General features: G+C 34.6%; 1 protein-coding gene across 3 annotated transcripts in view; it reads right to left on the reverse strand.

Moving 5' to 3' along the window:
* PLXDC2 (plexin domain containing 2) overlaps positions 1 to 23,650 on the reverse strand; it is a 510,688-nt gene that overhangs the window by 202,748 nt on the left and 284,290 nt on the right. For all 3 annotated transcript variants that reach the window (XM_072825456.1, XM_072825454.1, XM_072825455.1), the window contains one exon: positions 12,036 to 12,105. In XM_072825456.1, coding sequence (XP_072681557.1) covers positions 12,036 to 12,105 — 70 coding nt within the window. The remainder of the gene's footprint in view (positions 1 to 12,035; positions 12,106 to 23,650) is intronic.

Consider the following 23,650-nt stretch of genomic DNA (forward strand, 5'->3'; position numbering starts at 1 on the left):
CTGCCTCTCAGAGGCTGGCTCTCAATTCTTATAGTTTGGCTAAAAGACAGGTTACTCAGAATTAGGACACTGCCAAGAACTTAAGTATCACATTGTTCCAGAAAATCTGTATTTCTGGAGTTGGCTCCTACTAAGCTTGAAGCTCAAAGTCACTAAGCCCTTTGGACATCTGTATTAGTTGGCTCAGGCTGCCATAAAAAATACCATAGACTGGGTGGCTTATACAACAGAAATTAATTTTCTCATAGTTCTGGAGGCTGGAAAGTCCAAGATTAAGGTTCCAGCGGGTTTGATTTCTGTGAGGGTTTTTTTCCTGGCTTGTGGACAGCCACTTTCTCACAAAGTCTTCACATAGTCTTTCCTCTGAATGTCCCCAGGGAGAGAATGAGCTTTCTGGTGTCTCTTCCTATAAGGGCACTAATGTCATTGGACCAGGACCCTCGGTAATGACCTCACTTAATTACTTCCTTAGGGACCCATCTCCATACAGAGCCACGGTGGGGGTTAGAGCTTCAACACAGAAATATGGGGGGACACAGATATTCAGTGCATAACAACAGCCTGAAATAAAAATGTGCGGGGCCACAGAAAGAACTCCACCAGTTCTGGCCTTACTAATTTCCAATTCACTTCCCCTTCCTCATTGGTCTGCTCCCCAAACTCCAGTGCTTCTTGGTACCAAATCTGCAAGGCTTATGATAACAGATGCAAACTATTTACATTTACTTATTTCTTCTTAGAAAGTACACAGAATTTGTTTTCAGTTTCTAATTATTACAGTGTTAACCAAATAGTTGCTAATAACATAAAAATGCGTTGATTAGTTAGATTGAGATATCTAATAGTCTTAATATCACAATAACACATAAATCAAAAATCACTAAAATTCTTTCTGCTCTCCTTTCACTGCCATATTCAACAATTTGATATTAACTCAGGTTTATTCTGAGATATTAAAAGAGTTGTAGTTTCTATATTTTAGGATGGCATTGATAAATCCTTTAACAATGAAAAAATATTCTTAGCAAAATGGCAATTTCATGAATAATTACCACTACCTGAAACTCTAAAACATAAGAAATTTTGAATTAAAATAATGAAAAACACTTTACACTGTATACTCTTTAATTTTTCATTTTGTTTGAGAGATACATGATTATACTACATGAAAAGAAATACATGCCCTGCACAAATTTTTACCTATAGTTTCTTACCAATAAGAATTTTAAATATCAGTGGTGTTTGAAAGGGTAATACGTGCACATAGTAATGATTTGAAATGCAAAATGATTGTGAAAATCATTCTCCTTTCGTATTCTTGGTCTCCAGCAATTCACTAATTCTCCTCTTTAAGGATAAGTACTATTAATAGTTTCTTGTATATCCTTCTAAATTTTCTACGCACTTTAAAGCATATATACATTCTTCCAAATCATTTCAGTGGTAGTTTATGTTTGTAAATATATACATGCCTACACATACATATATTGTGTGACACTTCTGCACTTTGCTTTTTTCTCTAAGTCATGGAGAATGATCTCATTCTGTTTAAAAATCCCATGGTACGCCATTCAATCATTTAGTTCATCTGTCCCTAACATAAACATTTTTATTGATAGATACTTAGGTTGTTTCCAATCTTTGGCAATATATGTCTTTATACATTAGTCCATTATGTGGGAGTGGACCTCCCATGACACATTTTTAAAAGTAGAAATGACGTTTTATGTTTTAGTATTACGTATTTCATATACGTTTTAGTTAAACGTATTTAGTTATACATTTTATATTTTAATAGATAACACCAGAAATGCTTAAGAGTACATTTTATCCATAGCCTAAGAAAACTTTTTGATTTATCTAACTTGATCTTTTAAAATCTTTTCAAGCCACATGAGTGGAAATAATATATCATTATAGTTTTAATTTGTATTTCTCTTACTTGAAGTAAGATTACATATTGTTCCTTGTTTAATAGCCACTTGTGATTCCTTTCTTCAAAATATTTTTTTATTTTGAAATAGGTTGTTTTTTAATTTTATTTATTTATTCGAGAGAGAGAGAGAGAGAGAGAGAGAGAGGGAGAGGGAGAAGCAGGCTCCATGCAGGGAGCCTGACGTGGGACTCGATTCCGGGTCTCCAGGATCATGCCCTGGGCCAAAGGAAGGTGCCAAACCGCTGAGCCACCCAGGGATCCCCTAAAATAGGTTTCAATTTAGAGAAAAGTTGGCTGTCATGTATGCTGCAAATATTTTTCTAGGTTTTCATTTCCTTTTTCTTAATTTTTGATGTTTAAATGCCATGCATTTTCAATATATGCAAATTTTAACATGCAGTTTTATTGATATTTTCTTTTATGGTTTCTGGGTTTTGTATTATTATTTTTTTAAAGGGAGAGAGAGAGTGATAGTGCATGAATGAGGAGGAGGAACAGAAAGGAAGAAGCAGAGGGAGGGAGAAGGAGGAGGAAAGAATCTCAAGTTGACTGTGCCCTGAGTACAGAGCCCAAAGTGGGGCTTGACCTCACTACCCTGAGATCATAACCTGAGCTGAAACCAAGAGTTAGATGCTTAACCGACTGAGCCACCCACAAGCCCCAGGGGTTTGTATTATTCTTAGTAAAAATATTTCCAATTCCAGGATTACAAAGTAATTTTCTCTAGTTTTCTTCCAGTGTATTTTATATTTATGATAGAAGAAATTAGCTTAATCCACATAATGTACTTCATATCCTATGGAAAATAAAACTTTTGCAATAGCATTATATATCAGTGGGACAAATATAAAAAATAGTGTTAAAATAAATTGGTAGTCATCTGTATTGAAAAGAAGTCAGACTCCTATTTACTTTTTATAACAATAAATACAAGGATTGAAATATGATCTTAATTTTCAACTTAACATTTGGAAACTTGGAAATAGAAAAATAACCACCATTGCAAAAAAAAAAAAAAAACACCTAGCATTGCTTTACTTTCCATTTTATTTGCATTTATTTATTTAAAATAAATACTATTATACATAATTAAAATTTTATATCTTGATGATCATCATAAGCATTCTTTACGTTAACACATCGTCATATAACGTTAATTTTTAGCTACATAATATCTTATAAGTCTTATTTTTTAAAACTGTATACACATTAGGAGTACTCAATAATTTCCAAATTATACAATCAGTTTTATTAGATTTTATCTGATGCTAAAAAAATAGCTTTAAAAATTTCTCCAAGATAATCTCTAATTATTGAGAACCAGAAAAGTAAAAACAGAGAATAGTAAACACTGCTTACAAGAGCACACTAGTGTAAAGTTTTGGGGATCAGCTGTGTTTTGAATGCATTTTGGAGGAATCTGATAAGTTACTTAAAGAATCACCAATTTAAAGAAAAAAAAAAAAAAAAAAGAAGAACCAGGAGGAAAAATAAAGTCCGAGCTGAGCTCAAAGACTAAAACTTTATAAATAGCAAACCCATAAATGGTAAATCATATGCTATTTATATTTTACTACAATTAAAAATGTTTAAAGAGTTTTTACTCTTTAACACTTATGTAATACTTATTTTTTGCAAATTCTAGATGTTCCAAATTCTTCTAATTTTCTATTTTTTTCTAGAGCAATCTAAAAGTGCTATGGATTCTCTCTGCAAGTTATTAACTAAAATGATGCTTGCTTTTTAAAGTAGCTGTGGAAATTGGCAATGAACCAATTAAAAAGTGTTTTTTTATCTTCTTTGCCTTCAGCAGAAACCTCTCATTTGAACAATAATCCAAGCAGATTAAATGAAAATATCTCTATAGCCCTCTAGCTAGTCACACCAACAATGTAATCTTAACCCATCAAACTCCATTAGAAATAGCCAAAAAAACATTTAGAATTATTATTTTTTAATATTATGTTTCAGCCTCAGAGCTGTATCAGTTGAAGTGAGAACAACATTTTGAGCTGTTTTCACATTACACCTACCGGGTTTCTATGAAGTATTAAAAAACAAGAAAAGATCCTGAAAATAATGGTTAGCATTGAAATAATGGATACACATAAAGAAATCTGTCTCCTTATTCAAAGGCAAAACATCACACATAAACTTAAGAAGACATATATTTAGTTTTGCATTTGTGGTTGGGTCTTCAATACATTTTCAAGTTGGATTATTTGCAATTTAGTGAATCTCAAGTCTATAAAAGGCAATCTGGATGCTGCTGGGGGGAATGTCCACCTCCCATCCCCATCAGTTAGCCATAACTAACTTTATGTTTTGATGACTTGTCCTTAAAATTCTTGTCATACAAAGGGTAGAATAGGAAGCATGATATGTGTGGTCTGCTGATTATAATAATGCCTCTTATCCAGCTGTAGCCTATGATACCACAATTAGAGAAACATTTCATGATTCTTCTGCCGTGTGTTGCAAAATTGCTAAATTTTGTGAGACATTCAGACAGTCAGAGTCATAGAATGTCAGCATTGGGAGGTCTTTAGAGGAGTGTCTGCACAGTAGTTAAAGATGACAGATCTGCCTATGCTGACAAAGAGGACATCCCAAGTCATCTAGACCCTTTATACCTCCCACTCATAAATGGGTGAGCCAGCCTTTAAAAGAAGTGGTTAGAGATAATGACAAATTAAGTCCCCAAACATTCTCTGAGATATGGATAATGTCATCAAATAATAGACAAACTATTTTAATAAGCAAGCACAGCTTTATGAAGTATTTTTGAAAAGGATAAAAGAGAAAAATTACATATATATAGAAGTATAGTAATAATATATGCTATTAATTAGTATTTTCTATGAAATAGGTATCAATAACAGATTACTAGTTAATTTAATCTTGAACAAAAGTCTTTCTGAGCTAAATACTTTTAGTATGCTATTTTATAGATTGAAAAATTAAGGTGCATGAGAGAAAGAAATTTGCTAAAGATTACAACAGCTATGCCTAGTTTGACTTATAAACCTATATATTTTGATCAAACCCATATTTGATTTGATTTAAGATATTTATCTTAAGCTAGATGCTAGACGCTTCTCCAAAAAAACTGAATTTCAATTGCTGGCTTCAGTAGGAGTTAAGAGAGCTTTTCTGAATTTATTCTTGAAATGGCTGGGGTCCAAAGTCAATCCTGCAGTGCTTAGTATGTATTCCCCGTCTTTTCCAGGATCGGACAATGTTAGACCAGCTGCTGTGAACTGCTACTTTATTAATTAGTTACCTAGACTCCCTTTGTTTTCAACTGAGTGATGTATTTGAGCATCTGTGCAATATTGTTATTTTTCTGAATTATTGATGAAGTGACTAGGACAGGATGCAAGCAAATTACTTGTTGCCAATGTTTCAAATAAAGCCTGGATCCCCAAGGGGATAAATGGTGCTTTCCAGAGGCAAATGTTCCTAGGTGAATGTCTAAGCACTAGCAATGGGTAGACTCCTCTGTGGCTGTCATGGCAAAGGAAGGTCCTAAATCTGGAGAATGTGCTTTTTTGTCTAGACTCTTCCCAGCTGATAAACATTCCCCATTCCTGTCCCCAATCATTACTTAACTACCATGCATTAATGGTCCTCTCCATTTTGTTTTTCTAGAATTTTCTATCTTTGTTCTGCCCATATTTCTGCTTCTCGTATTTTTCTTGCTCATTCCTATTGAATGGAGTCGATCTCCTGGATGGCCCCTCTCCCATTGTCTAATCTCTAACCACACTTACCCCCAGTCCCAAGGAGCCAGTGCTAAGGGAATGTGATGTGTCAATACACAAGAGAAATAAAGAGGCTTGTGAACATGCAGTTCCTAAAGGCACAATGAAAAGAAATGTAGCAATGTTGGTGAATCTGCTCAATTTACTTCTGGCCACTAGACAGTTTGGGGAATAGTCAATCATCTAGGAGGGCTGCTAAGAAAAACTCAGGTGTTCAGAGGTATTTCTCAGAGAATCATCTAGATATAACAAAGCAGATATCACAAAACAATATTATCTCTCTGTTCAGGAATCCTTGAGACCTTGTTTGTTACATTAAATTAGTGAACCAAATCAGATGGCTTTACTTATGTCCAGCATCTATCCCGTCACTACCTTCCCTTCATGCATCAGATATCAAGACACTCACAACTTGTTTTGTCTTAATAGTAATAATAATAATAATAGTCAAAGTAATTCAGTTCATTTTTTCACTAGATTCAGACAGTTGATGCATTCTGTTCTGTTCTATGAGGTTATACACTTGAAAGACAACGGGGTTGGTATTTATAAATCAATCATCATGAGTAATAACTAACTCTCTTCCACTGTTAAAAAGCCTTTTATAACTGTTATTAATCAAGTCTCTCTAAAGAGCATGAAATATTATTTGGGACTACAATTAAAACATTACTATTTGAAAGTGAGAACAAAAAAGAAGCTGGAAGATTTGCTAATATAATTCTGGAAAGTCCAATCAAAATAAAATGCACTACTTTTTTGTTTTAATCTCTCTTATTGGGGACTTAAAGTGAAAAAAAAACCCAAATGATTATAGACCAAATTTAGAGAATTACTCTAAATTTAAATTTAACCAAATTTAGCCAAAGAGTGATGGCTGTTTTTTTCTTGGGAGGGAAATGAGTGGATTAGAGACAGGGAAAGAAGGAAAACATATTTTACTTCTGTCTTTTGACTTTTCTAATGCCACACACTGATTTCTCGACCTTAAATACTGATTACTTAATGAACATTTTATATTTTATTAGTTACCATATGGCAAATGAAATAAAATAGATCTAAAATTCAACACCTTACATTTAATCAGTTCTATATGTCAATTATATAAAAAAAACTAGAAAAAGAAAACAGAGATGTGTGAATAAAAGTGTTTTTATACTCTGAGAAAATATTCTAAACAGTTTTTTTTTAATTAAACATCTAATTAGAAAATCATGTAGAAGGGAAGGAGGGCAAATCCTTCATACACTCAAGGTGAGTAATGCATGTTGATCATTATCTTTTTAATTTATGTCAACTTTGATTCCTAATCTCATGCACAACTGCCTGCAATTCTACACACAATTTTAATTACAAACCAGCATCTTCCATACTTAAATCTGGGGCCAGAATTATCTGGATATTGTCATCCTTTCTCTTCCTCATTATTTAAAGTATCACTTACCATCCCCACCTTTTCTCTCATTGTAGTTATATGTACTCATGATGGGTTCATGAAAAAATTAACATTATAAGTGATGGCCACAGGAATTAAAAATCAAATCCTCATGCTTAAATCTACTTTTTTGAAACATTTAAAAGATCACCTTAGCAGCCTAATAATGAAAAAGAACCAATTAGGGTATTCATATAGCAAGAAAATGAAGGTAGTGTGATATGCAAAGAACACAGCTTAGTGGTGCCATTAATGGAAATAGTTTTATGAGATGCACAGAGTACTAGTTTTTTTAATGCCTGGAATATTTGTATTCTGAAGTATCTTTTAAATAAAAAGATAAATGAATGTTCTCAGATTCTGTTACCAGTGAACCAGAAAATAAGATGGTATTTCCAATTCATTTTGTGCATTATTTGTATGGATGATTGAAGCTTTTGAAGATTAAAATGCTTAACAAACATTCAGTTTTTATAATTTATAAATAAATGGCCAAATATTTACATTTTTAACTATAAACTTAAGTGTATTCATAATACAATGTGTATATTTAAATACAAAATGGGTCACAATAAATTATGTAGATGTCTTTTTAAAAACTATTTTCTGTTTTGAAATGGTGTTGATCTTAGCAGTAACACAAGACATCTTTGAGGTCACTTCAGTCGTAAAGAAATTTGTATCTATAAAGAAAAAGAGAAGAGGGATGGAGGCTAGATTTTAAGGAGGCATGTGAAATGGAAAAACAGTGTGGTAGGAATGGAGATTGTGGTTTCAAATATCCACTTTCACATTTCACTTTCTTTTCCCTAAATCCAATGTAAAAACAAGTTCAAGACAAATCTGTAGACACAGTCGAAGAGAACTGACAGTCAATAGAATATTCATTTCCGTTTCCCAGACACTCATGTGTCCCTACTTAAAAATCCCAGTCTCCAGTCTATTTATAATAGACTGCAGTCAACTTGATTTAATCTCACTTGTGATTTCTACTTTTCTCCCAAGCCATTCATGGTTAATAACATTTCAAGCTTTCTAATGTGATGAGCACTTGTCAGATGAGTCCATCTGCCTATCACACCTAGTCAATCACAGAAGAGATCCATCAAAAATCTGTTCCCAAGTCCCCTTTTAAGCTGTTCTTAGCTTTACTCACCACATCCTAACGGATCCTTTTGCCTAGAAATCTTTGCAACCACAATGATTGAAGAACTCAACAATGTGTTTTGCACTGGCTCCTTCTCTGTCTTCACTGTACCCAGCCTGGTTAAGATACTGCAGGCCATACGGAAACACTCAAAGCCTGGCTGCTAATGGCCTTCTTTGCATCCACTTCCCTCACCTTACCCCACCCTCCACTGCCAGCACAGGCCAGATCTGCTCTCTATTCAAAAACCCCTGATACCTGCTGGACATCATGCACATTTATAATGCTCAAGGTATTTTACATCACTCTTCCCATCTCCCCTCACTAGACTTTAACTCCAACCCTCCATTCTGAATAAACAGATGTACTTGAAAGCTCTCCAGATATGTTCACTATAGGTTCAGCCCTGTCCCTTAGTTCAGCATCCAAAATCTCCTGTTCTTGATTGGCCCAACAGGAATGGTCTCCTCTTTCTGCTCCACCAGCATTTACAGTGAGCCTCTTACACTTGGTCATATACTCCTTCCTCTTCCTGGATTCTAAGCTCTAAAATAGGACCTATAATGTATTCTTCTTTGCATACAGAGAAATATCACATACTGTGCCTTTCACACAGTAGGGACTCACACTGATTGAATAAATGAATGATAAAAGTGCAATCAGGATATTTATTTAGTTGAAAACTTTTACAGGAGATTTTGGCTTCATTTTGATGGAGCTCAGGTAAATGTCTAAATTATCTCAGCTGTACCTCTCTAAACAGGCTAACGGATTTATATATGCAAGTTCCATGCTAGTATATTTTAAGTAGAGAAAAAAAGTTTCTTTATATTAGTGTTTTCTTCAAAGAAGATAGAGATCATTCAAGACCCCAGACTTTTCACTTATTTTGAGGATCTTTTCAAAGGAAAGTGGCACTTTGAAGCAGTAAGGATGGTATAGGTATTTGGGTTTTTTTCCTACCAACTCAGCTAAGTAAAATCTTAGTCATATTGGCTGAATCACTGACATGACTTTTAAGGATAAAACAATTTGAGAAGGTGAATATCAAAGGTGCTCATATTTTTACCACTCTATGTATAGATTTTGAACAAATGTGATTAATAATTCACTTTTTAAAATTCAGTGGAACACATAACCTAAATGTCAGAAAATATGCCTAATGTCCATATTATAAAAAAACATGGTTATAACATACTTTAAAGTTGCTAAGACACACAATGTAATTCATGGTGTCAGGGGCAATCTTTCAATTTTACCTTTTTCTTTTTTCTCTCAATCCTTCAACACATTAACCCAATGGTTATTAAATGCCATGTAATATACTAGCACAGAAATACACAGAACTCAAAAGACGTGGTCCTTGTTGTATGAATTTTGTTTATGGTTAGTCCCATAAAAAAAGGTTTCATATACTTATTTGATAGAAAGAGGGAAAGGAAAGGGCAGATGGGGAGGGAGAGGGACAAGCGGAATCCATGCAGAGCACAGAGCCCAACCCGGGGCCTTGATCTCACAAGCCTGAGATGAGGACCTGGGCTGAAACCAAGAGTCAGATGCTTAACCAGCTGAGCCACCCAGGTGCCCCATATTAAGTCCTTTCTTTACATAAAATTTAGTAGTTTCAGAACTGAAGCCATTGGCATTAAAACCACCTCTTCTGCTTGAGTTTATAATTTTGGCTGACAGCATCATTTCTCTGTTTGAAGCCACAGAACTGCCAGGGCCCTCCATATGTGTCACACAAATTATTGCAATATTCTTCCAATTATATGTACTAACCCTAGTCTTTTCATACTTGAAAGCATTACACAAATGTCTGGATTCAGTTTCTTAAACTCATCACTTAGCTAGTTAAGGACTAATGACTCAAACTGACTCTTGAGGCAGTATATAAGATTGTCTCAATCTACTTTTCTCATCTTATTATGACTTTTTTTTTTTGTAAACCTACCTCCAGCTTCACTCAAACTCAATTATTTGCTATCCAAATATACCTTACCCTTTTCTCCTGTGTATCTACTCTAGAAATGACTCTTCCTTCTCTATACAACCACAGAAATTGAAATGTCCTTCAAGAAAGATCTTCAACAATAATTTCTCTATAAAGTCTTATAGGATTTTCACAGATGTCTGAGCTTTATAATCCCTGGAAATCCATACTTCATGATTTGTATTTTTTTTTACATTTTTGTAAATTTAAATCCAATTTGCCAACATATAACACCCAGTGCTCATCCCATCAAGTGCCCTCCTCATTGCCTGTCACCCAGTTACCCCATCCCCCCCACCCACCTTCCCTTCCATGCAACCTTTTGTTTGCTTCCCAGAGTTAGGAGTCTCTCCTGGTTTATCTCTCTCTCTGATTTTTCCCACTCAGTTTCCCTCCTTTCCCTTATAATCCCTTTCGCTATTTCTTATATTCCACATATGAGTAGAACCATATGATGACTGTCCTTCTCCAATTGACCTATTTCACTCAGTATAATACCCTCCAGTTCCATCCACATCGAAGCAAATGGTGGGTGTTCGTCTCTTTTGATGGCTGAGTAATATTCCATTGTGTGTGTATATGTATATATGTGTACATATATGTACATATATGCATACACATATGTATGTATATATATGTATACACACATTATATATATATATATATATATATATGACATCTTCTTTATCCATTCATTTGTATTTTCTAAGGAACTCTCACATTTTGCTTCATTCTAATATCAAGTAAGCTACATAATCCCAAGGCAGAGGTAGCTTTGTCATTCATTGCTCAGAGTAGGTACTCAAAAACTACTATTAGCTTATTGATATTTATCATTACAAATCTTATTCTGAATCCTACATATCTGCTAAGTCTCAGATTAAAATAGGAGCAGTAGTGATCCACATTACTCCCCAACCATTTGGAAGACCAATTAATAAAACTCAGTGAAGAAGGGGGACTCTGGTCTATGGTGCTTTAGGCATGGGCACTTTGTGGACTTCCTCCCACCTCTGGATTTCTTTTAACTTAATTCTTTACTTATGCTTCCATTTTTAAGTTTTTCTTTCAGAATACAGGGATATTCTTTGGCTTTTTGCTTATCGCTGGTAGTAGCACTCAAGGATTACCTTTTTCTCACTTCTGGGATGTGGTATAAAGAACAATAATTGCCTTTCTAGGGTATTGCTAATCTTGAAACTAACCCCCAAAAGTTGTGCAGAAAAATAAAACCAAAAGATTCCAAACTGAATCTATTTATTTTTAAAATTCAAATGAGTTGCCAGTCAATGTAGGTAGCATTAAAGAGATGGGGGGAGAACCCAAGTAATTAAAGCTAATATACAGGACGTGGTTTGTGTCTATATATTCAAATCAATCAATTATATACATTAAAAGAAAAGAAAAATACCACAACAACTTCCTTAAGCATATTTTTTGCTTTTTCTGGGTCCCTTCCCATTTACGAAGTCTTACCATGTTCCCAAAAATGAATTAAAGCATACAAGAAAAAAGAAGGAAAAAAAGTAGAAGGAAAACAGATGAATCTAAGCTGAAGATATTGAAACTACAATTTTTTTCTGCTGAAAATTTTTTCCAATAGCTATACTCTTTCTTAGGTTTTATTTACACCCATGACTTTGTGATAGAAGACAATGATTTTCTCAATAAATGTCCTTCCTGAATGTAAAGTAAATTAAAAATAATAGCTGTAGTGAAACTGTAGATTATTTAGGGTGAATGGGTAGAAAACCACTTACCCCCAGTTGCCACAGTGATTTCACGTAGGAAATGGCCATAAAATGGAAAATCAAAGGACAGATTCACTCTCTGCAAGGAACAACAACCAGAAAAGAAAATCAATAATGTGCATAACAGTAAATGTAAAACGAAAAGCTTTCCACTTAAAAAAATAATGATGCTTCTACTTGCACCATTGTTATTGCAGTTGCCTATTCAAACCTGAATCCTGGATGGTAATAAAGGATTTCTTGTTTTCTGGCAATTAAGTGTTTGAAGTATGTGAGAAGAAAAAAGTTGCACTGTTATGGTCTGTTGGTCTGTTCTTTGCTTACAAAAGGAAATCTGGAAGTTTCCACTATGATTCAAGCTACTGTCTCTAACATCACTATTGCCTTTCAGTTGTCCACTGAGAATCAGTTCAGTCATCATGGTGACCCATTTATTTTATAGTTCCTTTTAGCTTGATTAGTTTTCTCCAAAATAGTAGAGCATGTTATCTGTCAAGTTTGCTGGATAGAACATCAAAAAAAAAATTTTATGCAATTATACATTTTTTTTTGTCTTCTGTACATACCATAATGAAAGGCAGTTTCATGGAACAAGATACTTTGTACCGTGATCTAGACCTGCAGATATTTTTATTTTTGGTGTGATGAGTTCTCCAGATTTAGTATATTATGTTCACTTCCAAAAGCAGAGTTGAAGAATAAAAAATGCCGATTACTGGAGAAATACTTTTCCTTTGCATAGAAGAAAACTATGGAGAATTAAGAAGAAAGCTCATAAATTTCACCCCTCTTTTTTCTAGAAAAGGGGACTGCAGCTTTTTAATTTTATTTATATTTATTTTAATTCATTATATATTTATATTATTTATAAAATATATATTACTTATGCTTTTATGTATATTTATACATTAAATATATAATTTATACAATAAATATATATAATATACATAGTAAAATAAAAACAAAAGACATCAAAGCAAAACAAAAATCCTAGATTTTTCATAGTGAAGCAATATGAACCAGATATATTATTAGTCTAGAAGCAAGGAAAACAGTAAGTTATAACAAAGATGACCAACTGAAATAAAGGATCCTGAGGGAAACCAATTAGCTAGATTAGAGCCCCACAACACATACAAAATACCTACAGCAAAAGGGTTTTTTTTTTTTTTGTTAAAATTCAACAATCTCTATATTATAGCTCTCCCAATATACAAACTTAAAAAACTAAAGAAGTATACCTAGATTGAATTTTGCTCATTCCAATTTTGCAAATGATTGCTTTTTTTATATCCATCAGAGATTTCTACTGACTTATTTGGCATGAATTTAATGATTCAAAATTTACAGTAGCTTTCAATTAGTTTTGTGTTCCCTCCTTTTCAATGAAAGCTATATTTTCAGAAAGCGCTTATCACTATTTTTATTTTTTGCTGATTAATGGAAACAATAAAACCCTTTTCACTGCATTAACTGAAATGAGTGGTAACTAATAACCCTAAAATAAAAGGTTTGATGGCAAAATCACATATCTCACAAAATACATCAAAAGTAATTTTATAAAGGCCCTTGCTGTGTTGTGTTGCTATTCATCATTCTAATTTGTTTCCATATTCATGAGCAAATTGGTAAAATTTACCACCCTTTGGCATGCCAACTTCCAGAGTAGTTCAGTTGAAACATATATCACTAACAAACTTTATCAATTACTATCACAGATAAACCAGAAGAATATGACATTAGTTTCTCAGTCACCAAAAAATTTCAATATTTTTAGAAGACTGAGACACATAAATACATAAGTTAAAGACTTTTTTGAGACTTAAATAAGTTCTCAAAGAAAATTATTAGGAAGAGCAATATCAACAATTGAAAGGTTTTCCTGTGTAAATGACCAGTTTACCTTAGTTACCACCCTGAACTGATTCATTGACACTCATAAGGAATAGCACAGAAATTTGGAAAGATGCTACCTTCTCATAACTCATGGAATTCACCCATTTTTCTGTGGGTAAGAGTTCCCAAATGTAGGTCTCTAATAACTTCTTCATAGTGTCTTGGCTCTATTTTCCCTAGAATTCCTTCTCCATACTATCTAGCATATCACCACCCCCCTACCCCCCACACACACATACACACACACTTCAAATCATTCAATCTAGATTCCACGGTCTCTGGAATCATATTAAAATAGTTGCCATGAGTTCTAAGGCCCAACACTGACTGGCCTTTGGTACCTCACAGTTTTCCCTTCCCATGTCCTGTCCTAGCCAGTCTTATAGATCATCTTTTATTTCCTTGTAATTGCCACCATTAAGCCTTGGCTCTGGTACTGCTACATCATATCTTTTCTGTCACAGTCTCTAATCTTGGTTGGTCATGGCTTCCATATTCTCTCAGCCTTGGTTTACTTTGGTTGATACTCCAAACATCAATTATGACATAAAGATTTAGGGGCATAAGATTCAGATAATAACTGTATCAAATTGAAATTAACTCAGCATCAGAATGATTAAGAATGGCCCAAGAGGAAATCTAGAATTGGAACCCAGGTTTTATGGACAACAAAGGTAATGGTCTTAATTACTGAGATTAAAACAAAGCGATGAAAAGAGTAATACAGAAAGGCATAGTTTTGAAAATTATCATCCTTCCTTAAAACACATTCACACGACCAAAAAATATCAAAACAAAAACAAACATAAAAAGCACTAGAATTGCATGACATGCTTTGAAGGTAAATGGTTATATATTCAATATAATTACTCCTGGATAATTGGATCCTTATTTTGTCTCAGTACGGTATATAAAACAGGCATGGGGGGAGCTAAAGAAAAGTTTTATTTGTTCATTCATCCAGTTGACAATCATTTACTTAATACCTCATATGTGCCAGGCCCGAAGTCAGAGGCTGAGGATAAAACAGTCAAGAAGTCCTACCCAGTTCTCTGCACCTCAGTGGCTCAGTAGGTTAAATGTCTGCCTTTGGTTTAGGTCATGATCCCAGGATCCTCAGATCTAGTCCGGATTCCAGCTCCCTGCTCCGGTGGGAGTCAGCTTCTCCCTCCACTCCTACCCCCTGTTCCTGATCTCTCTTCCAAATAAATAAATAAAATCTTTAAAACTAACAAACAAAGAAGTCCTACCCAGTTCCTTCATTCAAGGAGTTCCCAAAGTGGTGCAAGGAAATGTCACATAGGGATAAATAATAGGACTAGGTAGAGGCAGAGTAGGGACCAAGAGAGGCCACCTAACTGAGCATATAGCACTAATACTGATTCTTTTAAAGGAACAACCGGAATTTAGCCAGATGGGACCTTAAGTCATGAGAGCACAAGTGATGGGTCAAAATATAGGTAGAAAGCAAAACCGAGAAGGACTTTGTGATTATTGGAAGGACACTTAAATTGGGAGAGAGGAAGGATCTAGAAAACAGGACAGTTTTCTTGCTGGGTGACTGGTAGACCACAGTGCCATCAACTGAGAAAAAGAGTATAAGACAAAGAGCTATTATGAGTAAGTGTGAAAAAACTAATTACTTAAGTATTCTTTAACTACAAAATAAAAAAAAATAAATAAGGACGAACTTGAATTGTATATGCACTATGGGACTCTTCTGCAACCTGAAAGGCTAACAGAACCCTAGACTTTGTCACAAAAAGCCATGGTAAACAAAAGCTAACATAATATTGAAACAATGGTGTAATTACCATACTTTGTACATTATCTTGTCTGGGATCTCATCTCTTAAGCAGTATTTCATGTAAAAGGAGAAAAGGTTCAGGAAACTTGTCATGTGATTACTAATTAATAGTCTGGGAAAAATACAAAATGAAAGCTCAGAAGTGAAATTTTCAAGAGAATGCATGACATAAATAAAATCAACTGACTTTGCTCATTCCTTTATGCTCTGTGGAAAGGAGTGAATTATTTGAAAGGAGAAATGGTAATTTTAAGACAAGCAAGCAACATATGACTTCTTCATATGGGGGAGGATAAACTTATGAAACATTCTTTAACGAGTTTGTAGAAGGATATAAATAGATTCCAGGTGGTCTGGTGCAAATTTATGGCAGATACAGCCATATATGACTGTGACCTTTAAAACCACATCACATTCTCCCACAACATGCCCCATGAAATTACTGCTGGGAACAAACTATCAGACTCAATCAAGGCTATCCTCCCAGATTTCTTTCTTTTTTTAAAAAAATATTTTATTTATTCATTAGACAGAGAGAGAGAGAGAGAGAGAGAGAGGCAGAGACATAGGTAGAGCCAGAAGCAGGCTCCCCATAGGGAGCCTGATGCGGCACTCAATCCTAGGACCCCAGGATCACAACCTGAGCCAAAGGCACATGCTCAACCACTGAGCCACCCAGGTGCCCTGATCCTCCCAGATTTCTAAGTGTGTCTGCACCTCTTATTGCTTCTTCTACATATTTTTCTTATGCCTACTGCTATCTGTTTCAGACTAGTTATTATGATCTTTGCTAATTCTTTTTTAATAACACAGGAATTGTAATCCTAAGAAAACACTATTCCAGTTTAACTTGTTTGCCTATTTCTCAGTGGTATTATAATGATAAATTAATTTGCCAATGTCTGCAAGACATTGAAGACAGAAACTTCCTAATAAGAGGTAAGTATATGGAGTGGGCACATTTATCATCCTAAAAGCCATTTTTAAAAATGTCATTAATAAAAACTGTGGTTTTGTTTTGTTTTGTTTTAAGACAACTTCTCATGTACAGCAATAAAGCTATACTTTCCTGGTTCCCCCAAGTCTTTATTTGTATAAGACATAATCCTGGGGAAAAGCTTGGCAAGAAAATTAGTAGTAACACAATTTTAAGTAATTGCTGATTCTATGAGCTCATGATAGCAGAAGGTCCAAAGAATTTAGGGGTATTCATTTATTTGAGAATGAATTCATGAATCAATCATTAATTTGTATCTAATGTATTTTAACATTCTATTTTTAATCATTCAAATAATCTTACGTTTGAGGGGCACACATTTGTTTCTTGAGGCTGTCAAGTAGGTGGGATATTATTATTATTATTATTATTAGCAAAATGAGATCTGTATTATTTTTCCCCAAAACATTTCAAAAAGTAAATCAAATAAATCTTGAGATATATAATTTTCTGGTTGTTTATTTATGTCAAGGTTTAGCTTTGACAGGTATTGTAAAATTTAAGAAAAACATATATTTTGCTCTATTTATATGGATATTTATAGTGATACTGGCTTTCATCTGGAATACCTGAGTAAATGATCTCATTTCCAATAAGACTTATATCTCCAGTAAATAAAAATGATTAAATAATCATTCTTGTTAGGATAACTTTTTGCAGATAACTATGAATAAGCTTAGTTTCTTAATTGTGATATGATACATTCTTCCACAATGCACAAAACAATTAAGTAATTTTCTTGAACCTGGATAAAGTACACATAAAACTCATTCACCTATAAATGCTTCGAGTAGATTATTGGAGACTTACTGCTTTACTAAGCACAAAACACACATTTTATAATCTTCTTTTAATGGAGCTAGATAAAGCTTTATTTTTCCATTTGCAATGGTTCTTTCCTAATTTTTAATGACCTACCATGGTTTTGGAGTCAGAGAGACTTGAAACTATGTCCCAACTTTGGTGTTTAGTAGCTGTGCATGATTTCATGATTTAACTTTTTTAAGCCACAGTTTGCTCATCTATAGTCAAGACATTTCTTCAAAGATTTATTATAGGGATCAAATGGCCAAAGAACATGTGGACCTTCATTACCATTGTCTCAATGATGGTGAATATTACATTACACAAATGAAGTTGTCTAGCATAGCAACAGTTCCTTGAGTCTAGTTTCCTAAACAAAAATAGCTCCCTATTTGATTCCTAACAAATAGCTGGAACTGATGTGATATATGTTGTCTATACATGTTGATATATCAATGAAGGTAAACTGTTTTACTGAGAGAATCAATCACAATTAGATATTACATTTCTGAGCAATGTTATGATATTCTCATTTTTGTTATATTGAAATAATCATAACTACTATATTTACTGGTGTTAGAGAAATGGAATTATAATATATATACGTAATATATATATATATTATGCTAAGTATTTTGCCTGTATTTAGCAAGTACAAATGTCAAAATTAGAAGATGGAAGCAAGATAAGGAACAGGATATTTGCATAATCAGAGAGTATCTTGCAAAAGATACTTGATCATTATAAAAGGGAACGCAAATATCTTTACAGTGAAAGAGCAAAATCTAGGAGATATCACCTGAAGCAGGTGATCAAAGTTAAAATCACCAGTAATAAGACATATGACACCATGTATCTCCTGATATGGTGCACAGTGAAGGACAAAAAAACATTTCTGTGATACCACAAAAAGTGATTTTTGCCAAAAACTAATACCCGTGCTAAAACATGAAGAAACAGTAGACAAACCCTGCATCAGAGACACTGTATGAAATAACTGGCCAATATTCTTCAAAAGTGTCAAGTTCATGAAAGACAAAGACTAAGGAGCTATCATAGATTGGAAGAGGCAAGGAGATTGAACAAATACATGCAATGTAGGTCCTAGATTGGATTCTGAATAAGAAACACAGATGGTTTGGGGACAGTTAACAAATATGACCAAGGCCTACAGATAAATTAAGAGAATAGGACCAGTGCTGATGTTTTGGTATCAATAATTGTACCATGAGTATATAGGATGTTAACATTTGGGGAAGTTAGGTGAAAGCTATATGGCAATTCTTTCAATATTTCTTGAAAGTTTTTTTAATAATCCTGAAACTATTAAAAAAAATCTTTACCAAAAAAACAAGTAATAAATTCAAACCACCAGAAGTCATACAGCCAGGATTTCAATCCACATATGTTTGACTTCAAAACTCTTGAGTTTTGACCACTGTATTATTCTATCCTCCTTCTTTTATACCAGGTGCTTCTTTTCCTACCTGTTATCTGACCTTCCATCATTGTGTTTTCTACCTGGGACCCTTAGTCAGTCATTCATGTTTTCGTTCTTAGTACACATAACAATTTCCTCTAAAATGTAATAATAATAAGACATAGTCAGAAGGCTCCTAGATGCATGAGGCCAAAGCCATACCAAAAGAAAATCTGAAAAACACAATAGTATTCTTAGATGAAACTTGCAATCACAGGGCCTGGACTGACGGAGCTGTGCTGGTAGTGAGCATGCGCCACTGACACCTGAGGGCCACACACAGGTCCCTTCTCACCAGACATGTGCACAACCTGAATTCCTTTTTTTTTTTTTTTTCCCACAGTTGGGGTGTAGATGCTTCCCTAGTAGATTTCGTACCCTCCAAGGACAGATCCAGGGGCCTATTTTCTAAACTTATGAACATTTTTTTTAATTCTCTATGGTAATTGCCTGTCACTGGTTTACTCACCTAGTTCACTGAAATCGATCCCCTCACAAAAGTAACATAAACTGAGACAGTAGAGTGATGTAAAAGTAAGTATATACACATGTATGTATGTAGATGTAGAAATAGAAAAATTTAAATGGACAGGTTTTCCCAATAAGCAACTCTTAAAGAGAGAAAATGGGCAATGGAGAGGCATATACATGTAGGCAGCAGTGATACAAACTTCTTCTGGTATCCCCTAAGGTAAAATCCTGCTTCTAGGCCATAAACGAGCTAAGTGTATTCCAAAAATAAAATAGCAGCAGTGGGCAGTATAACTTACAACATTTTTACTATGTAGAATTTTTGTTTTTGTAAAAATGCAATGTTAACCAACTCACATGCTGGAAGAAGTGGACAGGGCATGGTTGTTAATCCAGCAACTAGAAATACTAGATACTTAATTAAAAGATCAAAATGTTCATGGAAAGGGACTAATCAATATGTAAATATACAGACCAGAGACTGGCTATTCCTTTTAGAAATAAATCCCATCAATTGAATTGATTTTCTGAGTTCGAAATTCTAACTGCTTCAGCACTTTTTTCATAAGAGAACTAAGAACTTAATTAACCCTGCATATTGAATGACACTCTGCATGGGACTACTCCTATTGTAGGAAACGAAATGTAAACATGGTGCATTTATCTGATACTTGTTCAAATGAACTAGAGATTAAGTGCACTATCACCGTGTCTTTTGACCTCTTGCATTTCATGGTTCTCAGCAAACATTTGGCTTGTGGTTGCTTCCTACATCTGCACTTTTTGAGAATTATTCAAAGTAGTTTGTGTGAATATTTACCATCCAGGCAGGGTGTACAGCAACGCTATTCAGGGGCACAGAGAAGAATAACAGGATGTTATAAAGAAGCCCTTGGAGGGTAGGTGGGAGGAGAGTGAGAACCAGAAACTACTGGATTTTTCACACTATTCTAGAAGCAAGACAACGGGTCCCTCCAGGCATCGCAAAATGAAGTGTACATGAGAATCACCTGGGGTTCTTGTTAAAATTCAGATTCTGATTCTGTAGGTCTGTGGAGAAAGGAAATGAAATTCTGCATTTCTAACATGCTCCCAGGGCTGCTGATACTGCCTCCAGGACCCCACTTTGAGCAGCAAGGCTCTAAGTCACATAATGGTCTTTGAAACACTAAAAACATTGCTGTAAGGAAACTTTAGCAAGCGTGAAATGTGTTAAAAGGGTAAATAGACTACATTCTGGATAACATCGTTTTGCTTTGCCTGGTAACACTTACATGGCCTAAAATTTTCCATTTTAGGAATTGAAGCATAGAAGTACCTGCTAGCCAGGCTCCTAAGCAGTGATTTGTGGCAATGGTATACCAAGGGCAATGACACTCTTGTTATGTCCTTCAGTGGTGATCCTCAAACAAGGCAGGGCAGGGCAGGGCAGGAAAAATACTCCTATGGATTTATCTTCTGTGGTTTGAAAAGACCCTCTCTTGCCTCAGTTGATTACAATCTATCTTCCCTTCTTTCTTGTCAGCGGAAAATAGCTGTTCTAAAACAGCTAAATGTTTGCATGTTGATTGTCAGTATCAGTGTAACGGGCATCTCTAGCACTATGCCAGTCATGGAGTTAAGCACTGCATGGATGTTAAATCATTTACTACTAATGACAACCTTAGAAGATAAGTACTATTATCATTCCATTTTACAGGTGACAAAAGTGATGAACAGAAAAAAAATAATGCACTCAAATCACCCAGCAGTGGTTGGCAAAGTAGGATCTCAAATCCAGGCAGCCTGTTTCTAAGTCTATATATTTAAACATGATATCAAATCTTTTGACTAGCATGTTAGGATTTGGCATTCAATGAAGGCCAAGTTTATCAGAAGAGTAACTACATAATTCAAAATTTGATTACAGGTTAAAATTGAAATGTAAGCCAAGTTAAGTTTTACCTTTTCATCTTCCTCTGTTAACTTCTCTTTTTTAACTTTTTATTTGGAAATAATTTCAGGGGCACCTGAGTGACTCAGTGGTTGAGCGGTCTGCCTTCTGCTTAGGTTGTGATCCTGGGGTCCTGGAATCAGTCCTGCATCTGGCTCCCTGGAGGGAGCCTGCTTCTCTCCCTCTGCCTATGTTTCCACCTTTCTCTGTGTGTCTCTCATGAATAAATATATAAATAATTTTTTTAAAAGGAAGTAACTTTGAAGTTACAAAAATAATACAAATAAGCCTCTATATCAGTTTTACAGATTCACCAATTTTTTTAAATTTATTTTTTATTGGTGTTCAATTTACTAACATACAGAATAACCCCCAGTGCCCGTCACTCATTCACTCCCACCCCCCGCCCTCCTCCCCTTCTACCACCCCTAGTTCGTTTCCCAGAGTTAGCAGTCTTTACGTTCTGTCTCCCTTTCTGATATTTCCCACACATTTCTTCTCCCTTCCCTTATATTCCCTTTCACTATTATTTATATTCCCCAAATGAATGAGAACATATAATGTTTGTCCTTCTCCGACTGACTTACTTCACTCAGCACAATTCACCAATTTTTAACATTTTGCCATTTTTGGCAACTTCTGGATTTTTCAAAAGTTGTATACAAAATGATGACTCCCAACACAGCTTCTGGGAGCTGCTCCCTTAGGAAAACCTACCCATCTCTACAGTCTACCCTGCAGGGGAATAGGACTTGGGTGCCTAACCCTTGGTGCATTTATCAGCAATGAACCTTACTCAGCATTTCTTCTCAGATAGCTGCTGCATAAGAAATTCCTGGAATTCATCACCAACTTAGTGGCTATAGGTGGTTCACTTCTAGTCCTGTTGGCATTTTAACAGAGCACTTCGAGAAGAGAAAAAAAAGAGACACTCACTTTCTGAAACCCAGACACAGCAGAAATTCTAATGGGTAGCCAATTTAGAAACAAACCATGTAAGATTTTGGCTATTTTCTGTAGGGTAAGCAATAGGTTATAATTTGGTAAGAAAAATAGAAAAAAATAAAGATAATGAAAATTAGTATAACCAATATGTATTTTTAAAGATTTATTTATTTATTTTAGTGTGGGGGGAGAGAACATGAGCAGAAGGGGCAGAGGGAAAGAATCTCAAGCAGACTCCATGCTGGGCATGGAGCCCAATGCGGCCTTGATCTCATGACCTTGAGATCACAACCTGAGCTGAAACCAAGAGTTGGATGCTTAACTGACTGTGTCACCCAGATGCCCTGGTATAACCAATATTTTTTAAAAATTCTAAAATATAAGCTTGTTCAAGAAATCTCAGTCCCAAAAAGTCTTAAATCTTTTTATCTTTTATTAGTTCAGATTTTTCATAAGAATTAAGTCTATTTGTTTTTAGCAGTATTCACTCTTAAAGAATATTATATTTGATTTAGCTAACTTTTCTGTGTTATAAAACATTTCCCTGCAAAAGAGTCCTGTGAATGCCTTATCATTTTACAACTCCAGAATGAGAATCTGTTCTGTAGTCATCTTTTCTAAAATTAACTGTTATTAAATCTTCATGGGCTCATGGAGAGAACTCAGAAAAGATGATCAAAAATAGGTTGGAGAAGAGAATCTAGAAGGAAAGACAAGAGTAAATGGATTTACCTATTCATTTACACCTGAGACATGGCTGTAGGGTCCCATTTTAGTAGCTTTATAATTATGAAAGATTAATGCGAATGAAATCTTCCAAGAAGGCTTCACAGAAGACTCAAGTGTTTGCCTCACTTGTGACTTTGAAAGCTGGGCAGAGATTTATCTATCTAGAATTATTTTACAGCCATCACTGGTCACAGAGAATGAATGATGTTATCTCCTATGACTCTAATTTTACACAAATAATGGTAGCCATCCACTAAACATATAATATGGAGAAATAAGATTAAATTGAAATAACAATTGATGAACACAAGTATGATTTTTTTTAAAGTATGTTTTTGATTTGGAAAACTAAGACTTGTTACACGCATAAAAACTGATCACTGTGGGTTTCATAAAGTTATCTCTAAGACTCTCCAGAATCTGTTCTAGATCTCAAATGGTTCCTAGACTCAGGAAGGGTCTCAAGGCTCACTTAAATAATTACTAATATACATCTATTTAGATAATCATATCAGTAAAACAAGTATACTAAACTCAGAACGTTAGGTGAGCCTAAGGAATG

Source organism: Canis lupus, chromosome 5 (assembly GCF_048164855.1).
Source record: "Canis lupus baileyi chromosome 5, mCanLup2.hap1, whole genome shotgun sequence".
NCBI classification, from domain to species: Eukaryota; Metazoa; Chordata; class Mammalia; order Carnivora; family Canidae; genus Canis; species Canis lupus.